The 19,090-nt window shown below is 46.3% G+C and overlaps 1 protein-coding gene across 1 annotated transcript in view; it reads right to left on the bottom strand.

Moving 5' to 3' along the window:
- Positions 1–541: 541 nt before the first annotated feature.
- Positions 542–19,090, bottom strand: part of tmem198aa (transmembrane protein 198aa) — a 39,595-nt gene continuing 21,046 nt past the window's right edge. Inside the window, exons 5-6 of the mRNA XM_045704903.2 lie at positions 17,715–18,007; positions 542–4,693 (exon numbers count right to left, since the gene is read on the bottom strand). Coding sequence (XP_045560859.1) covers positions 4,538–4,693; positions 17,715–18,007 — 449 coding nt within the window. The 3' untranslated portion in view covers positions 542–4,537. The remainder of the gene's footprint in view (positions 4,694–17,714; positions 18,008–19,090) is intronic.

Below are 19,090 nucleotides of genomic sequence, written 5' to 3'. Positions count from 1 at the left end.
TCATGTTGTTACTGTAGAATATGTTCAGTAGTTACTGTAAGTTACAATATATATTCATGTTGTTACTGTAGAATATGTTCAGTAGTTACTGTAAATTACTATATATATATTCATGTTGTTACTGCAGGATATGTACAGTAGTTACTGTAAGTTACAATATATATTCATGTTGTTACTGCAGGATATGTACAGTAGTTACTGTAAATTACTATATATATATTCATGTTGTTACTGTAGAATATGTTCAGTAGTTACTGTAAATTACTATATATATATTCATGTTGTTACTGCAGGATATGTACAGTAGTTACTGTAAATTACTATATATATATTCATGTTGTTACTGCAGGATATGTACAGTAGTTACTGTAAATTACTATATATATTCATGTTGTTACTGCAGAATATGTTCAGTAGTTACTGTAAATTACTATATATATATTCATGTTGTTACTGCAGGATATGTTCAGTAGTTACTGTAATTAGTTGAAATAATAGACGTAAACACAACAAATTGCAGTAATAAATAGCGTAGTCAACATCTTTGGAATCACAATATTTATCATATCCAGGTTCATACAAATACATGCTCAATAATAATTTGAATAATAACAACAATAATAAAGCTACAAGGCTCAGGTCTTTTGTTTTAACGGCCCCTTTACACACACGACAGAATAATCCTTTAAAGGCCCAGTGCAGTTAAAAATGTTTTTTTTTCCCCCGTGTTTTATATATATTTACGCACTAGTGAGGTTGGAACAATACTGTGAATTCTTATTTTTTAATGATGATAATGCCCTTTTAGCGTAAGAGCTGTTTGAAGAGACCGCCTCAAATATCTGACTGTTTTTGGATGGATGGAGTTTTGGCCTGCCTGGTGACATCACCAGGCGGTAAATAAGTTAATAGACCAATAAGAAAAAGAGTTCCAAACCTCTCTGCCAATAACAGATCATTTTCAGTTTTCCCCTTCCCACTCAGACCACTCCCAGACAGTCCTAGCAAAATTCTTACATGAGAAATTTCTTGCTAAGAAGCTATTTTGTACCTTTTCGATTGAAAATAATCCCAGTAAGGTACTTGATTTGATATTGAGATAAAAATTTATGCATCAGACCTTTAACTCATGCATTACATCCCAAATGGCACCCTATTTCCTATATAGTGCACTACTTTTGACCAGAGCCCTATGGGCCCTAATAAAAAGTAATGCACTATGGGCCCTGGTCAAAAGTAGTGCCCTATAGAGGGAAATATTTTATAATTTGAAAATCAGCCATGGAAACCCACAGCTGATCAGTCCGTAAGAGAAAAGTACAACTCATATAATCATGTCTGCCTAGCTAATAAAGAGCAGCAACGGCACTCTACAGCCAGACATTTTTCCCAGGAACTTTAAGAGGTGAGCGTATTCATGGTAAAACTCTGAAAATGTCAGCGTAAAATGCCTTTTTACAATCTGTTATAGTACGCTGTGCTACATCGCTCCTTGAATCGCGGCCAACATACAGTATGTAATAATACTTAGAAAAGGATAAATCAGAGCATTAAATCAATTAAACTACTAATTATGACAATAATTAACAAGAACACACAACATAAAATATATATATATATATACACACACAGCATTCAAAAAGATGTACAGTATTTATAAAGACATTAAAAGTATTTTGACTGACAGTCACTTAACAACAGGAAGAGAAAACTGTTCGAAACCCTCGAGCCCTTTTTCACTATGTAACAAAAAACAGATGGGAGGATAGAAAGTCAAAGTAACTCCCCATTGGCTGGTCCTTCACTCATAGTGCTGTGTTAATTTCTCACCCCCCCCCCCCAACCCCACCCCCCAAAGTCACGTTCAGGACTCTTTCTCCTGACACGAGAAGAAACACCGAGAACGGCTCCATTGAACCCTGCCCCAAAACATCTATTGACGTCTGCCCCCATTTTAATATGTACAACATATTAGTAATATTTGTAATAAAACACACACAGCGTCCCTGTCTGGCTCAGCGCACGGAGCTTGCAATACCTAAGGTCATGGGTTTGATTCCCGCCGGGGCCACCAATACGTAAAATGTACGCACGCTTTAACGCTTTGGATAAAAGCGTCTGTTAAAGTGGCGTATAAAAACTCGCAAAACAACACACGCAAGGACGATGGATCCCTGTTCAGAAATGAATGAATCTTCAGAAATAATCCTCAGTACACTTCCAGGCCTGTACTATGTACCGTAAGTCACTCTCTGTTAAATACAGATCCACATATTCAATAGCGCTCTCACAGTACATACATACATACATACATATATATATAATCTTCTCTTTGTTAGCTCCTGTATGTATTCAGTCACATCGTACTAACCGCCAACACAAAAGATAACCATTTCACACTCGATCACAGGAAAGAACAGTGTCGAGGGAAAGCTTTCAGTACAGTCATGTTATGTTGAAATGAGCTCCCCCTTCATGTAGGAGTTGAAATGAGCCCCCCCCCTTCATGTAGGAGTTGAAATGAGCCCCCCCTTCATGTAGGAGTTGAAATGAGCCCCCCCCCCCTTCATGTAGGAGTTGAAATGAGCCCCCCCCTTCATGTAGGAGTTGAAATGAGCCCCCCCCCCTTCATGTAGGAGTTGAAATGAGCCCCCCCTTCATGTAGGAGTTGAAATGAGCCCCCCCTTCATGTAGGAGTTGAAATGAGCCCCCCCCCTTCATGTAGGAGTTGAAATGAGCCCCCCCCCCCCCTTCATGTAGGAGTTGAAATGAGCCCCCCCTTCATGTAGGAGTTGAAATGAGCCCCCCCTTCATGTAGGAGTTGAAATGAGCCCCCCCCCTTCATGTAGGAGTTGAAATGAGCCCCCCCCCTTCATGTAGGAGTTGAAATGACTCCCCCTTCATATGCTGTACCTGATATAGTGCTGTAACTGACACAGGGGGAGACATTATCACATGCTCTATAATATCCCCACATGGACTCTAACAGTCCCTGTTTTCCATCACAGCACAAAATGTGCCTAACGGACTTGTGATGTTATCTTCCGATTGCACTGCAGTTTTGGAGGACTGTAGGGGTAAATACAATACAAAGACAGAAGAGGGGAGGAGAGGAGAAGAGGAGGGGGAGGGGAGGAGAGGAGAGGGGGGAGAGGAGAAGGGGGAGAGGAGGAGAGGAAAGGAGAAGGGGGAGGGGAAGAGAAGGGGGAGAGGAGGAGAGGAGAAGAGAAGGGGGAGAGGAGAGGAGAAGGGGGAGAGGAGGAGAGGAGAAGGGGGAGGGGAGGAAAGGAGAAGAGAAGGGGGAGAGGAGAGGAGAAGGGGGAGAGGAGGAGAGGAGAAGGGGGAGGGGAGGAGAAGAGAAGAGAAGGGGGAGAGGAGGGGAGAGGAGAAGGGGAGAGGAGAAGGGGGAGAGGAGGGGAGAGGAGAAGGGGGAGAGAAGGAGAGAGGAGAAGGGGGAGAGGAGCGGAACGGAGAGGAGTAGGGGGAGAGGAGGGGAGAGGAGAAGGGGGAGAGGAGAGGAGAGAAGAAGGGGGAAAGGAGGGGAGAGGAGTAGGGGGAGAGGAGGGGAGAGGAGAGGAGAAGGGGAGAGGAGAAGGGGAGAGGAGGGGAGAGGAGAAGGGGGAGAGAAGGAGAGAGAAGGGGGAGAGGAGGGGAGAGGAGTAGGGGGAGAGAAGGGGAGAGGAGAAGGGGGAGAGGAGAGGAGAGGAGAAGGGGGAGAGGAGGGAAGAGGGGAGGACAAGGGGGAGTGGAGGAGAGAAATAGCAGGTGAGTTGTACTCCATCTCCCCCACAAGACCAGTAAAGGCAACATCGAAGCCATAGCAGGTTTCTTTGAATAATACAGTAGATTTAAAGGTAACATCGCTTAGCCATGTTTAAAATGAGCAGATTAAAGAGACTTAGTGCTGACTAATAATGGACCGTGGGGCAGTAGACACACACAGACACACAGGACAATGATCTTAGACACACAACACATCAACACTAGCCCACATATCACACAGTAGGAGAAAATGGTATTTCAACTGTAGTGACATATTTCCAGGGAAGTTGATGTCTTACGTTGGTAATGTTTTACGCTTCCTTTCACCTTTAAGACCCTATACAGGTATCGACATACATGTTCAGGGAAATTGTAACGCTCCAAAAAAATAGATGTCTTTAAGAGCTGAGACGAAGGAACCACCTCAAGGTTTATATGTTCCACAGCCCATGTAAACCACAGACTAAAAGACGGAATGGAAGAGAGTTCAATGGAAGACATCAAAGGCCTTTCATTTCTAAGTCAGTCCAGGGTTCAAAGGTCAATCTCAGTCTGGACACTGATTTGCTTCAGGCTAAAAGAAAAGAGAAGGGGACGGGTGACATCAACCTTCTATATCCACCTCAGAATACATTAGTCCAGAGATTAACATTCAATCTGGACACTGGAGAACTTCACTGGACAACAACAAAAAAAAAGACAAAAAAAAGGACAAAACAGTACCACTCCAAACCAGTAGGAGCACTGTCACAGGATATAAAGGTTATTGTCAATGTCAAACTCGTACAGCCGGTCCATTGGGGGCAGTCAGGGGTACTTGGGATCCACAGTCGTAGTCTCGGTCAGCCATGTGGTGCCTGGCGATGGGCCTGCCGTGGTGAGGGTAATCCCGTCTGTCCACCTGTCTGTCCCGGAAACTAGCGATGTAACTCTGAGGAGGGAGGGAGAGGGAGAACGAGAGGGTAGAGGGAGAGAGAAGGAGAGGGTAGAGGGAGAGGGTAGAGGGAGAGAGAACGAGAGGGTAGAGGGAGAGGGTAGAGGGAGAGAGAAGGAGAGGGTAGAGGGAGAGAGAAGGAGAGGGTAGAGGGAGAGAGAACGAGAGGGTAGAGGGAGAGAGAAGGAGAGGGTAGAGGGAGAGGGTAGAGGGAGAGAGAACGAGAGGGTAGAGGGAGAGAGAAGGAGAGGGAGAGAGAACGAGAGGGTAGAGGGAGAGAGAAGGAGAGGGTAGAGGGAGAGAGAAGGAAAGGGTAGAGGGAGAGAGAAGGAGAGGGTAGAGGGAGAGAGAAGGAGAGGGTAGAGGGAGAGAGAAGGAGAGGGTAGAGGGAGAGAGAAGGAGAGGGTAGAGGGAGAGAGAAGGAGAGGGTAGAGGGAGAGAGAAGGAGAGGGTAGAGGGAGAGAGAAGGAGAGGGTAGAGGGAGAGAGAAGGAGAGGGTAGAGGGAGAGAGAAGGAGAGGGTAGAGGGAGAGAGAAGGAGAGGGTAGAGGGAGAGAGAAGGAGAGGGTAGAGGGAGAGAGAACGAGAGGGTAGAGGGAGAGAGAAGGAGAGGGTAGAGGGAGAGAGAACGAGAGGGTAGAGGGAGAGAGAAGGAGAGGGTAGAGGGAGAGAGAACGAGAGGGTAGAGGGAGAGAGAAGGAGAGGGTAGAGGGAGAGGGTAGAGGGAGAGAGAAGGAGAGGGTAGAGGGAGAGAGAAGGAGAGGGTAGAGGGAGAGGGTAGAGGGAGAGAGAACGAGAGGGTAGAGGGAGAGAGAAGGAGAGGGAGAGAGAACGAGAGGGTAGAGGGAGAGAGAAGGAGAGGGTAGAGGGAGAGAGAAGGAGAGGGTAGAGGGAGAGAGAAGGAGAGGGTAGAGGGAGAGGGTAGAGGGAGAGAGAAGGAGAGGGTAGAGGGAGAGGGTAGAGGGAGAGAGAACGAGAGGGTAGAGGGAGAGAGAAGGAGAGGGAGAGAGAACGAGAGGGTAGAGGGAGAGAGAACGAGAGGGTAGAGAGAACGAGAGGGTAGAGGGAGAGAGAACGAGAGGGTAGAGGGAGAGAGAACGAGAGGGTAGAGGGAGAGAGAAGGAGAGGGTAGAGGGAGAGAGAACGAGAGGGTAGAGGGAGAGAGAAGGAGAGGGTAGAGGGAGAGAGAACGAGAGGGTAGAGGGAGAGAGAAGGAGAGGGTAGAGGGAGAGAGAACGAGAGGGTAGAGGGAGAGAGAAGGAGAGGGTAGAGGGAGAGAGAAGGAGAGGGTAGAGGAAGAGAGAACGAGAGGGTAGAGGGAGAGAGAAGGAGAGGGTAGAGGGAGAGAGAACGAGAGGGTAGAGGGAGAGAGAAGGAGAGGGTAGAGGGAGAGAGAAGGAGAGGGTAGAGGGAGAGAGAAGGAGAGGGTAGAGAGAGAGAGAAGGAGAGGGTAGAGGGAGAGAGAAGGAGAGGGTAGAGAGAGAGAGAAGGAGAGGGTAGAGGGAGAGAGAAGGAGAGGGTAGAGGGAGAGGGTAGAGGGAGAGAGAAGGAGAGGGTAGAGGGAGAGAGAAGGAGAGGGAGAGAGAACGAGAGGGTAGAGGGAGAGAGAACGAGAGGGTAGAGGGAGAGAGAACGAGAGGGTAGAGGGAGAGAGAAGGAGAGGGTAGAGGGAGAGAGAAGGAGAGGGTAGAGGGAGAGAGAAGGAGAGGGTAGAGGGAGAGAGAAGGAGAGGGTAGAGGGAGAGAGAACGAGAGGGTAGAGGGAGAGAGAAGGAGAGGGTAGAGGGAGAGAGAACGAGAGGGTAGAGGGAGAGAGAAGGAGAGGGTAGAGGGAGAGAGAAGGAGAGGGTAGAGGGAGAGAGAAGGAGAGGGTAGAGGGAGAGAGAAGGAGAGGGTAGAGGGAGAGGGTAGAGGGTAGAGGGAGAGGGTAGAGGGAGAGAGAAGGAGAGGGTAGAGGGAGAGAGAAGGAGAGGGTAGAGGGAGAGAGAACGAGAGGGTAGAGGGAGAGAGAACGAGAGGGTAGAGGGAGAGAGAAGGAGAGGGTAGAGGGAGAGAGAAGGAGAGGGTAGAGGGAGAGGGTAGAGGGAGAGAGAAGGAGAGGGTAGAGGGAGAGAGAAGGAGAGGGTAGAGGGAGAGGGTAGAGGGAGAGAGAACGAGAGGGTAGAGGGAGAGAGAAGGAGAGGGTAGAGGGAGAGGGTAGAGGGAGAGAGAAGGAGAGGGTAGAGGGAGAGAGAAGGAGAGGGTAGAGGGAGAGGGTAGAGGGAGAGAGAACGAGAGGGTAGAGGGAGAGAGAAGGAGAGGGAGAGAGAACGAGAGGGTAGAGGGAGAGAGAAGGAGAGGGTAGAGGGAGAGAGAAGGAGAGGGTAGAGGGAGAGAGAAGGAGAGGGTAGAGGGAGAGAGAAGGAGAGGGTAGAGGGAGAGAGAAGGAGAGGGTAGAGGGAGAGAGAACGAGAGGGTAGAGGGAGAGAGAAGGAGAGGGTAGAGGGAGAGGGTAGAGGGAGAGAGAAGGAGAGGGTAGAGGGAGAGAGAAGGAGAGGGTAGAGGGAGAGAGAAGGAGAGGGTAGAGGGAGAGAGAAGGAGAGGGTAGAGGGAGAGAGAACGAGAGGGTAGAGGGAGAGAGAAGGAGAGGGTAGAGGGAGAGAGAAGGAGAGGGTAGAGGGAGAGAGAAGGAGAGGGTAGAGGGAGAGAGAACGAGAGGGTAGAGGGAGAGGGTAGAGGGAGAGAGAAGGAGAGGGTAGAGGGAGAGAGAAGGAGAGGGTAGAGGGAGAGAGAAGGAGAGGGTAGAGAGAGAGGGTAGAGGGAGAGAGAACGAGAGGGTAGAGGGAGAGAGAACGAGAGGGTAGAGGGAGAGAGAAGGAGAGGGTAGAGGGAGAGAGAACGAGAGGGTAGAGGGAGAGAGAAGGAGAGGGTAGAGGGAGAGAGAACGAGAGGGTAGAGGGAGAGAGAAGGAGAGGGTAGAGGGAGAGAGAACGAGAGGGTAGAGGGAGAGAGAAGGAGAGGGTAGAGGGAGAGAGAACGAGAGGGTAGAGGGAGAGAGAAGGAGAGGGTAGAGGGAGAGAGAAGGAGAGGGTAGAGGGAGAGAGAAGGAGAGGGTAGAGGGAGAGAGAAGGAGAGGGTAGAGGGAGAGGGTAGAGGGTAGAGGGAGAGAGAACGAGAGGGTAGAGGGAGAGAGAAGGAGAGGGTAGAGAGAGAGAGAAGGAGAGGGTAGAGGGAGAGAGAAGGAGAGGGTAGAGGGAGAGAGAAGGAGAGGGTAGAGGGAGAGAGAACGAGAGGGTAGAGGGAGAGAGAAGGAGAGGGTAGAGGGAGAGAGAAGGAGAGGGTAGAGGGAGAGAGAAGGAGAGGGTAGAGGGAGAGAGAAGGAGAGGGTAGAGGGAGAGAGAACGAGAGGGTAGAGGGAGAGAGAAGGAGAGGGTAGAGGGAGAGAGAAGGAGAGGGTAGAGGGAGAGAGAACGAGAGGGTAGAGGGAGAGAGAACGAGAGGGTAGAGGGAGAGAGAAGGAGAGGGTAGAGGGAGAGAGAAGGAGAGGGTAGAGGGAGAGAGAAGGAGAGGGTAGAGGGAGAGAGAACGAGAGGGTAGAGGGAGAGAGTGAGAGAGGATAGAAAGAAAGGGAGAAAGAGAGAGGGAAAGGGAGAGAGAGAGAAAGATTACTCCAGATGTCCAGAGACAACAGACACAGACAGTGATGAAGACAGATGAAGATTACTTTGCTGTGATAATATAGGTCAAATGAAGATCCTACATCTGTAGGATGGTGGTTGCGTCCAAAATGGTACCGTATTTTCTATATAGGGCACTACTGTTGACCAGGACCCATAGTAGTGCACTACTGTTGACCAGGACCCATAGTAATAAGCCACTACTGTTGACCAGGGCCCATAGTAGTGTACTACTGTTATCCAGGACCCATAGTAGTGTACTACTGTTGACCAGGACCCATAGTAGTGCACTACTGTTGACCAGGACCCATAGTAGTGCACTACTGTTGACCAGGACCCATAGTAGGGCACTACTGTTGACCAGGACCCATAGTAATAAGCCACTACTGTTGACCAGGACCCATAGTAGTGCACTACTGTTGACCAGGACCCATAGTAGTGTACTACTGTTGACCAGGACCCATAGTAGTGCACTACTGTTGACCAGGACCCATAGTAGTGCACTACTGTTGACCAGGACCCATAGTAATAAGCCACTACTGTTGACCAGGACCCATAGTAGGGCACTACTGTTGACCAGGACCCATAGTAGTGCACTACTGTTGACCAGGACCCATAGTAGGGCACTACTGTTGACCAGGACCCATAGTAGTGCACTACTGTTGACCAGGACCCATAGTAGTGCACTACTGTTGACCAGGATCCATAGTAATAAGCCACTACTGTTGACCAGGGCCCATAGTAGGGCACTACTGTTGACCAGGACCCATAGTAGTGCACTACTGTTGACCAGGACCCATAGTAGTGCACTACTGTTGACCAGGACCCATAGTAGGGCACTACTGTTGACCAGGACCCATAGTAATAAGCCACTACTGTTGACCAGGGCCCATAGTAGGGCACTACTGTTGACCAGGACCCATAGTAGTGTACTACTATTGACCAGGACCCATAGTAGTGCACTACTGTTGACCAGGACACATAGTAATAAGCCACTACTGTTGATCAGGACCCATAGTAGTGCACTACTGTTGACCAGGACCCATAGTAGTGTACTACTGTTGACCAGGACCCATAGTAGGGCACTACTGTTGACCAGGACCCATAGTAATAAGCCACTACTGTTGACCAGGGCCCAAATTAGTGCACTACTGTTGACCAGGACCCATAGTAATAAGCCACTACTGTTGACCAGGACCCATAGTAGTGCACTACTGTTGACCAGGACCCATAGTAGTGTACTACTATTGACCAGGACCCATAGTAGTGTACTACTATTGACCAGGACCCATAGTAGTGCACTACTGTTGACCAGGACCCATAGTAGTGTACTACTATTGACCAGGACCCATAGTAGTGTACTACTGTTGACCAGGACCCATAGTAGTGTACTACTGTTGACCAGGACCCATAGTAATAAGCCACTAGTGTTGACCAGGACCCATAGTAGTGCACTACTGTTGACCAGGACCCATAGTATGGCACTACTGTTGACCAGGACCCATAGTAATGTACTACTGTTGACCAGGACCCATAGTAGTGTACTACTGTTGACCAGGACCCATAGTAGTGTACTACTGTTGACCAGGACCCATAGTAGTGCACTACTGTTGACCAGGACCCACAGTAGTGCACTACTGTTGACCAGGACCCATAGTAGTGCACTACTGTTGACCAGGACCCATAGTAGTGTACTACTGTTGACCAGGACCCATAGTAGTGCACTACTGTTGACCAGGACCCATAGTAGTGCACTACTGTTGACCAGGACCCATAGTAGTGCACTACTGTTGACCAGGACCCATAGTAGTGTACTACTGTTGACCAGGACCCATAGTAGTGCACTACTGTTGACCAGGACCCATAGTAGTGCACTACTGTTGACCAGGACCCATAGTAGTGCACTACTGTTGACCAGGACCCATAGTAGTGCACTACTGTTGACCAGGACCCATAGTAGTGTACTACTGTTGACCAGGACCCATAGTAGTGTACTACTGTTGACCAGGACCCATAGTAGTGCACTACTGTTGACCAGGACCCATAGTAGTGCACTACTGTTGACCAGGACCCATAGTAATAAGCCACTACTGTTGACCAGGACCCATAGTAGGGCACTACTGTTGACCAGGACCCATAGTAGTGCACTACTGTTGACCAGGACCCATAGTAGGGCACTACTGTTGACCAGGACCCATAGTAGTGCACTACTGTTGACCAGGACCCATAGTAGTGCACTACTGTTGACCAGGATCCATAGTAATAAGCCACTACTGTTGACCAGGGCCCATAGTAGGGCACTACTGTTGACCAGGACCCATAGTAGTGCACTACTGTTGACCAGGACCCATAGTAGTGCACTACTGTTGACCAGGACCCATAGTAGGGCACTACTGTTGACCAGGACCCATAGTAATAAGCCACTACTGTTGACCAGGGCCCATAGTAGGGCACTACTGTTGACCAGGACCCATAGTAGTGTACTACTATTGACCAGGACCCATAGTAGTGCACTACTGTTGACCAGGACACATAGTAATATGCCACTACTGTTGATCAGGACCCATAGTAGTGCACTACTGTTGACCAGGACCCATAGTAGTGTACTACTGTTGACCAGGACCCATAGTAGGGCACTACTGTTGACCAGGACCCATAGTAATAAGCCACTACTGTTGACCAGGGCCCAAATTAGTGCACTACTGTTGACCAGGACCCATAGTAATAAGCCACTACTGTTGACCAGGACCCATAGTAGTGCACTACTGTTGACCAGGACCCATAGTAGTGTACTACTATTGACCAGGACCCATAGTAGTGTACTACTATTGACCAGGACCCATAGTAGTGCACTACTGTTGACCAGGACCCATAGTAGTGTACTACTATTGACCAGGACCCATAGTAGTGTACTACTGTTGACCAGGACCCATAGTAGTGTACTACTGTTGACCAGGACCCATAGTAATAAGCCACTACTGTTGACCAGGACCCATAGTAGTGCACTACTGTTGACCAGGACCCATAGTATGGCACTACTGTTGACCAGGACCCATAGTAATGTACTACTGTTGACCAGGACCCATAGTAGTGTACTACTGTTGACCAGGACCCATAGTAGTGTACTACTGTTGACCAGGACCCATAGTAGTGCACTACTGTTGACCAGGACCCATAGTAGTGCACTACTGTTGACCAGGACCCATAGTAGTGCACTACTGTTGACCAGGCCCATAGTAGTGCACTACTGTTGACCAGGACCCATAGTAGTGTACTACTGTTGACCAGGACCCATAGTAGTGCACTACTGTTGACCAGGACCCATAGTAGTGCACTACTGTTGACCAGGACCCATAGTAGTGCACTACTGTTGACCAGGACCCATAGTAGTGTACTACTGTTGACCAGGACCCATAGTAGTGCACTACTGTTGACCAGGACCCATAGTAGTGCACTACTGTTGACCAGGACCCATAGTAGTGCACTACTGTTGACCAGGACCCATAGTAGTGCACTACTGTTGACCAGGACCCATAGTAGTGTACTACTGTTGACCAGGACCCATAGTAGTGTACTACTGTTGACCAGGACCCATAGTAGTGCACTACTGTTGACCAGGACCCATAGTAGTGCACTACTGTTGAGCAGGACCCATAGTAAGGCACTATATAGGGCAGGGGTTCTCAAGGAGGTACTGCAGCAACTGCTGCGGCACTGCACGGTGTCAGCGGGCTGATCTCCACAATAAAATAGTTTTTATTTTAGTTGTACATTTGGCGGGGGGGGTAATAGTGGCAGATTAAACTAATTTTGTCCAAGGGATCTGTGGGATATGTTAAGAGGGTGTAATAGAATACAATATAATATTATTCATTATTAATATACAGTTTATGTTCTTAAACCTGGACAACATTGGCCTGGGAGGCTCACTGAGATAATGGTATCCACAGTAATCTACCAATTATCCTTTTTTTTTTTTTAACTCAATACTTCTTGCTTTCCCGCAAAATATTTTTTTCTTTCTGTTACTTAAATGAACTTTAATTTTAAAGCCCACACCAGTAAAAATCCACTTTTTCGAGCTGAAATACCCATAATGTTGCACATCATTATCAGGCTTTTGTTAGTGCTAAACACGGCTGCTAGAATCTTGACTAGAACCAAAAAATTTGATCATATTACTCCAGTGCTAGCCTCTCGACACTGGCTTCCTGTTAAGGCAAGGGCTGATTTCAAGGTTTTACTGCTAACCTGCTAACATGGGCTTGCTCCTAACTATCTTTCCGATTTGGTCCTGCCGTACATACCTACACGTACGCTACGGTCAAAAGACGCAGGCCTCCTAATTGTTCCTAGAATTTCTAAGCAAACAGCTGGAGGCAGGGCTTTCTCCTATAGAGCTCCATTTTTATGGAATAGTCTGCCTACCCATGTGAGAGACGCAGACTCAGTCTCAACCGATGAGTCTTTATTGAAGACTCATCTCTTCAGTAGGTCCTATGATTAAGTGTAGTCTGGCCCAGGAGTGTGAAGGTGAACGGAAAGGCACTAGGGTCAGTCTGTTATATCTGGAGTATTTTTCATGTCTTATTCGGTGTCCTGTGTGAATTTAAGTATGCTTTCTTTCTTTCTTTCTTTCTTTCTTTCTTTCTTTCTTTCTTTCTTTCTTTCTTTCTTTCTTTCTTTCTTTCTTTCTTTCTTTCTTTATCTCTCTCGGAGGACCTGAGCCCTAGGGCCTGATGACTCCTTGCTGTCCCCAGTCCACCTGGCCGTGCTGCTGCTCCAGTTTCAACTGTTCTGCCTGCGGCTATGGAACCCTGACCTGTTCACCAGACGTGCGACCTGTCCCAGACCTGCTGGAACCCTGACCTGTTCACCGGACGTGCTACCTGTCCCAGACCTGCTGTTTTCAACTCTCTAGAGACAGCAGGAGTGGTAGAGATACTCTCAATGATCGGCTATGAAAATCCAACTGACATTTACTCCTGAGGTGCTGACCTGTTGCACCCTCGATAACCACTGTGATTATTATTATTTTACCCTGCTGGTCATCTATGAACATTTGAACATCTTGGCCATGTTCTGTTATAATCTCCACCCGGCACAGCCAGAAGAGGACTGGCCACCCCTCATAGCCTGGTTCCTCTCTAGGTTTCTTCCTAGGTTCTGGCCTTTCTAGGGAGTTTTTCCTAGCCACCGTGCTTCTACACCTGCATTGCTTGCTGTTTGTGGTTTTAGGCTGGGTTTCTGTACAGCACTTTGACATATCAGCTGATGTAAAAAGGGCTTTATGAATACATTTGATTGATAGACAACAATTTAAGTCAATAAGTCATCGTTTTAGTCAAAGTGCAATATACAGAGCCTTCAGAAAGTATTCACACACACATTGACTTTTTCCACATTTTGTTGTATTACAGCCTGCATTTAAAATGAACTAAATTGAGATTTTATGTCACTGATATACACACAATACCCTATAATGTCAAAGTGGAATTTTGTTAGTAGAATTTCTTTTGAAATTAATAAAAAATGTAAACCTGAAATGTCTTTAGTCAATAAGTATACAACCCCATTGTTATAGAAGCCTAAATAAATTAATGTGAAAAAAATCACATAATAATTTGCATTGATACATTCCGTCTTTAAAACAGTGTTTTAACTTGATTTTTGAATGACTACCTCACCTCTGTAACCCACACATACAATTATCTTCAAGGTCCCTCAGTCGAGCAATGAGTTTTTAAACACAGATTCAACCACAAAGACCAGAAAGGTTTTTTAAATCTAATCAAATCAAATCCAATGGTATTTGTCACATGCACCGAATACAACAGGTGTAGACCTTACAGTGAAATGCTTACTAACAAGCCCTTAACCAACAATGCAGATTTAAGAAAATACCTAAAAAAAGTAAGAGATATGAATAACAGATAATTAAAGATCAGCGGTAAAATAACAATAGCGGGGCTATATACAGGGTATTACGGTACATTGTCAATGTGGAGGCTGTATACAGGGTATTACGGTACAGAGTCAATGTGGAGGCTATATACAGGGGGTACCGGTACAGAGTCAATGTGGAGGCTATATACAGGGGGTACCGGTACAGAGTCCATGTGGAGGCTATATACAGGGGGTACCGGTACAGAGTCAATGTGGAGGCTATATATAGGGGTAACGGTACAGAGTCAATGTGGAGGCTATATACAAGGGGTACCGGTACAGAGTCAATGTGGAGGCTATATACAGGGAGTACTGGTACTGAGTCAATGTGGAGGCTATATATAGGGGTAACGGTACAGAGTCAATGTGGAGGCTATATACAGGGTGTTACGGTACAGAGTCAATGTGGAGGCTATATACAGGGGGTACCGGTACAGAGTCAATGTGGAGGCTATATACAGGGTATTACGGTACAGAGTCAATGTGGAGGCTATATACAGGGGTACCGGTACAGAGTCAATGTAGAGGCTATATACAGGGGGTACCGGTACAGAGTCAATGTGGAGGCTATATACAGGGGGTACCGGTACAGAGTCAATGTGGAGGCTATATACAGGGGGGTACCGGTACAGAGTCAATGTGGAGGCTATATACAGGGTATTACGGTACAGAGTCAATGTGGAGGCTATATACAGGGGTACCGGTACAGAGTCAATGTAGAGGCTATATACAGGGGGTACCGGTACAGAGTCAATGTGGAGGCTATATACAGGGGGTACCGGTACAGAGTCAATGTGGAGGCTATATACAGGGGGGTACCGGTACAGAGTCAATGTGGAGGCTATATACAGGGGGTACCGGTACAGAGTCAATGTGGAGGCTATATACAGGGGGGTACCGGTACAGAGTCAATGTGGAGGCTATATACAGGGTATTACGGTACAGAGTCAATGTGCGGGGGTACCGGTACAACCACAAAGACTAAGGAGGTATTCAACCACAAAGACCAAGGAGGTATTCAACCACAAAGACAAAGGAGGTTTTCCAATACCTCCCAAAGAAGTGCACCGATTGGTAGATGGGTAAATATATTAAAAACAGACATTGAAAATCCCTTTGAACATGGTGAAGCTATTAATTACACTTTGGATGGTTTCTCAATACACCCAGTCACTATAAAGATACAGGCATCCATCCTAACTCAGTTGCTGGAGAGGAAGGAAACCACTCAGAGATTTCACCACGAGGCCAATGGTGACTTTAGAACAGTTACAGAGTTTAATGGCTGTGATAAGATACAACTGAGCATGGACCAACAACATTGTAGTTACTCCACAATACTAACCTAATTTACAGAGTGAAAAGAAGGAAGTCTGTACAGAATACAAATATTCCAAAACATGCATCCTGTTTGCAACAAGGCACTTAAATAATACTGTAAAAATGTGTCAAAGAAATGAACTTGTTGTCCTGAATACGTCAATGAGTACCACTCTTCATATTTTTAAGCATGGTGGTGGCTGCATCATGTTATGGGTATGCTTGTCATCGGCAAGGAATAGGGAGTGTTTTTTAGGATAAAAATAAATGGAATACAGCTATAAGCACGAGCAAAATTCTACAGGAAAACCTGGTTCAGTCTGCTGGTGAATTCATCTCCCAGTGTCTGTTGGAAAACAGACTGAACCAGGTTTTCCTGTAGAATTTTGCTCGTGCTTATAGCTTATAGGTTTTCCTCTAGGATTTCGCCTGTGCTTAGCTCCATCCCATTTATTTTTATCCTGAAAAACTGCCCAGTATTTGCCGATGTCAAGCATACCCATACCATGACGCAGCCACCATCATGCTTGAAAATAAGGAGGCACTTACTGAGTGATGTGTTGAATTTGCCCCAAACATAAGGCTTTGCATTTAGGCCAAAAAGTGTATTCCTTTGCTGTGCTTTTTTTCTGCAGTATTACTTCAGTGCCTTGTTGCATACAAGATATTCTGTATATTTGTGTTAGTCGTTTAGGTCATTATTGTGGAGTCACTGCAATGTTGTTGATCATCCTCAGTTTTCTATCATCATAGACATTGAGCTCTGTAGCTGTTTTAAAAACACCAATGGCCCCATGGCAACATCCCTGAGCAGTTTCATTCCTGTCCTGCAGCTCAGTTCAGAAGGACGACGGTATCTTTGATGTGTCTGGGTGGTTTAATACGTAATCCACAGCATACTTATTAACTTGACCATACTTAAAGAGATATTCAAAGCCTGATTTGTTATTGTTACCCATCTACAGTACCAATCACTGCCCTTCTTTATGAGGCTTTTGAAAAAGCTTACTGGTCTTTGTAGTTGAATCTGTGCTTCAAATGTAATACTTGATGAGGGATCTTACAGATGTTGTACTGTATGTATGGGGGACAGAGGAAGGGCTAGTCATTCACACAAAGTGAGTCCATGTAACTTATTATGCGATTTGTTAAGACAAATTTGACTCCTGAACTAATGTAGGCTTGCCTAAACAAAGGGTCTGGACACTTATGCAATAACTATATTTTATTTATAAAAAAAGAATAATCTTCCACTTTGACATTACGGAGTATTTTGTGTAGATTGTTGAAAGAAATTCATTTTAATCCCACTTTGTAACACAATAAAATGTAAATAAATCCAAGGGGTCTGAGACACTGTTCCACTGCTTTGATTGGTGTAACGTTTTGATTGGTGTAACGTTTTGATTGGTGTAACGTTTTGATTGGTGTAACATTTTGATTGGTGTAACGTTTTGATTGGGCTAACGTTTTGATTGGTCTAACGTTTTGATTGGTGTAACGTTTTGATTGGTGTAACGTTTTGATTGGTGTAATGTTTTGATTGGTGTAATGTTTTGATTGGTCTAACGTTTTGATTGGTCTAACGTTTTGATAGGTGTAACATTTTGATTGGTGTAACGTTTTGATTGGTGTAACGTTTTGATTGGTCTAACGTTTTGATTGGTCTAACGTTTTGATTGGTGTAACGTTTTGATTGGTGTAACCGTTGTGTCTATCCAGATAATAAAAAGGCATACAGAAAATAAAATTAAAGAAACGAATAGTTACATTTCATTTGTGATGTGCATAATCATAAACAAAGTCATTGTAGCCTATAATTTTACTTCCCCAGTGATAACTATGACAACTGGCTGACTTGGCTCTGCTGTACCGCAGCCGAAGCCTGCCAGCAGCCTACCTACCAAAGGTTGCACCGTGTCCATTACACTGTAGAAAAACGCATATCGGGCTATCTTTCAATAGCTTTATCTTATTCTTTCTAAGGATTTCTATGGCGGATGCCAAAACTTTGGAGATAACATTAGATGGCGAAGTCAAAGACAGTCCAGTGAGACGCAGCCCATACACACTGACAGAGAAAGAAAGAGGGTCTTACTGGAGACAGCACGTCCCCATCGAAGCGTCGAATAGGGTTTGGTTTCCTGTGGTAGGTGATGGGCTCAGGGAGGAGGGGTTTGTTGGTGGTGGTGGTGGTGGCGGTGGTAGGAGGAGGAGGAGGGTAGGTAGGTGGAGGAGGGCGGTGGTACTGCTGATGCTGGAGTTGCTCCGGCTGCTTCTGCTGTTGTTGCTTCTGTCTCTTCTTCTTCTTCCTCACTTCTTTCTGCATCCTCTCTTCCTTCTGGTGGATCCTCATCAATTGGATCCTCCGCTGCTGTCGACTGAGAACCACTGGAGAGAGAGCAGGAGAGAATGAGAGAAAAGAGGACGAGACGAGAGACAGGACGCGAGAAAAGAGGGGGAGGGAGAGAGAGCAGGAGAGAATGAGAGAAAGAGGGGGAGGGCGAGAGAGCAGGAGAGGCCGGGAGAAAAGAGGGGGAGGGAGAGAGAACAGGAGAGGACGAGAGAAAGAAAGGGAGGGAGAGAGAGCAGGAGCAGATGAGAGGAAAGAGGGGGAGGGAAATAGATAGAGTGAGAGTTGAGAGGGGAGACAGAGGGAGGGAGAGAGCGCAGGAGAGGATGAGAGAAAAGACGGGGAGGAAAATAGATAGAGTGAGAGTGGCGAGAGGGAGACAAAGGGAGGGAGAGAGAGACAGCAGGATAGGATAAGAGACAATGAGAAAAAAAGAGAGAGAACGCGCCTGCTCCAAACATTGTCATCAAACATGCTCTCTTTCAAACAACTACACCCAGCATGGGGATTCCACCAAAATAATTCTAAAATGTTTTGACACGTTCCCCCATGCAGGCAGCAGCACTAATAATACTGTTCCCTGTTCATTATCAGCAGCAGGACTAATAATACTGTTCCCTGTTCATTATCATCAGGACTAATAATACTGTTCCCTGTTCATTGTCAGCAGCAGTAGCAGGACTAATAATACTGTTCCCTGTTCATTATCAGCAGCAGGACTAATAATACTGTTCCCTGTTCATTATCAGCAGTAGCAGGACTAATAATACTGTTCCCTGTTCATTATCAGCAGTAGCAGGACTAATAATACTGTTCCCTGTTCATTATAATCAGGACTAATAATACTGTTCCCTGTTCATTATCAGCAGCAGTAGCAGGACTAATAATATTGTTCCCTGTTCATTAGCAGCAGCAGGACTAATAATACTGTTCCCTGTTCATTATCAGCAGCAGTAGCAGGACTAATAATACTGTTCCCTGTTCATTATCAGCAGCAGGACTAATAATACTGTTCCCTGTTCATTATCAGCAGTAGCAGGACTAATAATACTGTTCCCTGTTCATTATCAGCAGTAGCAGGACTAATAATACTGTTCCCTGTTCATTATAATCAGGACTAA

Source organism: Salmo salar, chromosome 21, assembly GCF_965601325.2.
Source record: "Salmo salar chromosome 21, fSalSal1, whole genome shotgun sequence".
NCBI classification, from domain to species: Eukaryota; Metazoa; Chordata; class Actinopteri; order Salmoniformes; family Salmonidae; genus Salmo; species Salmo salar.
The sequence above is the reverse complement of the archived record's forward strand: the minus strand, read 5'-3'. Positions and strand labels throughout refer to the sequence as shown.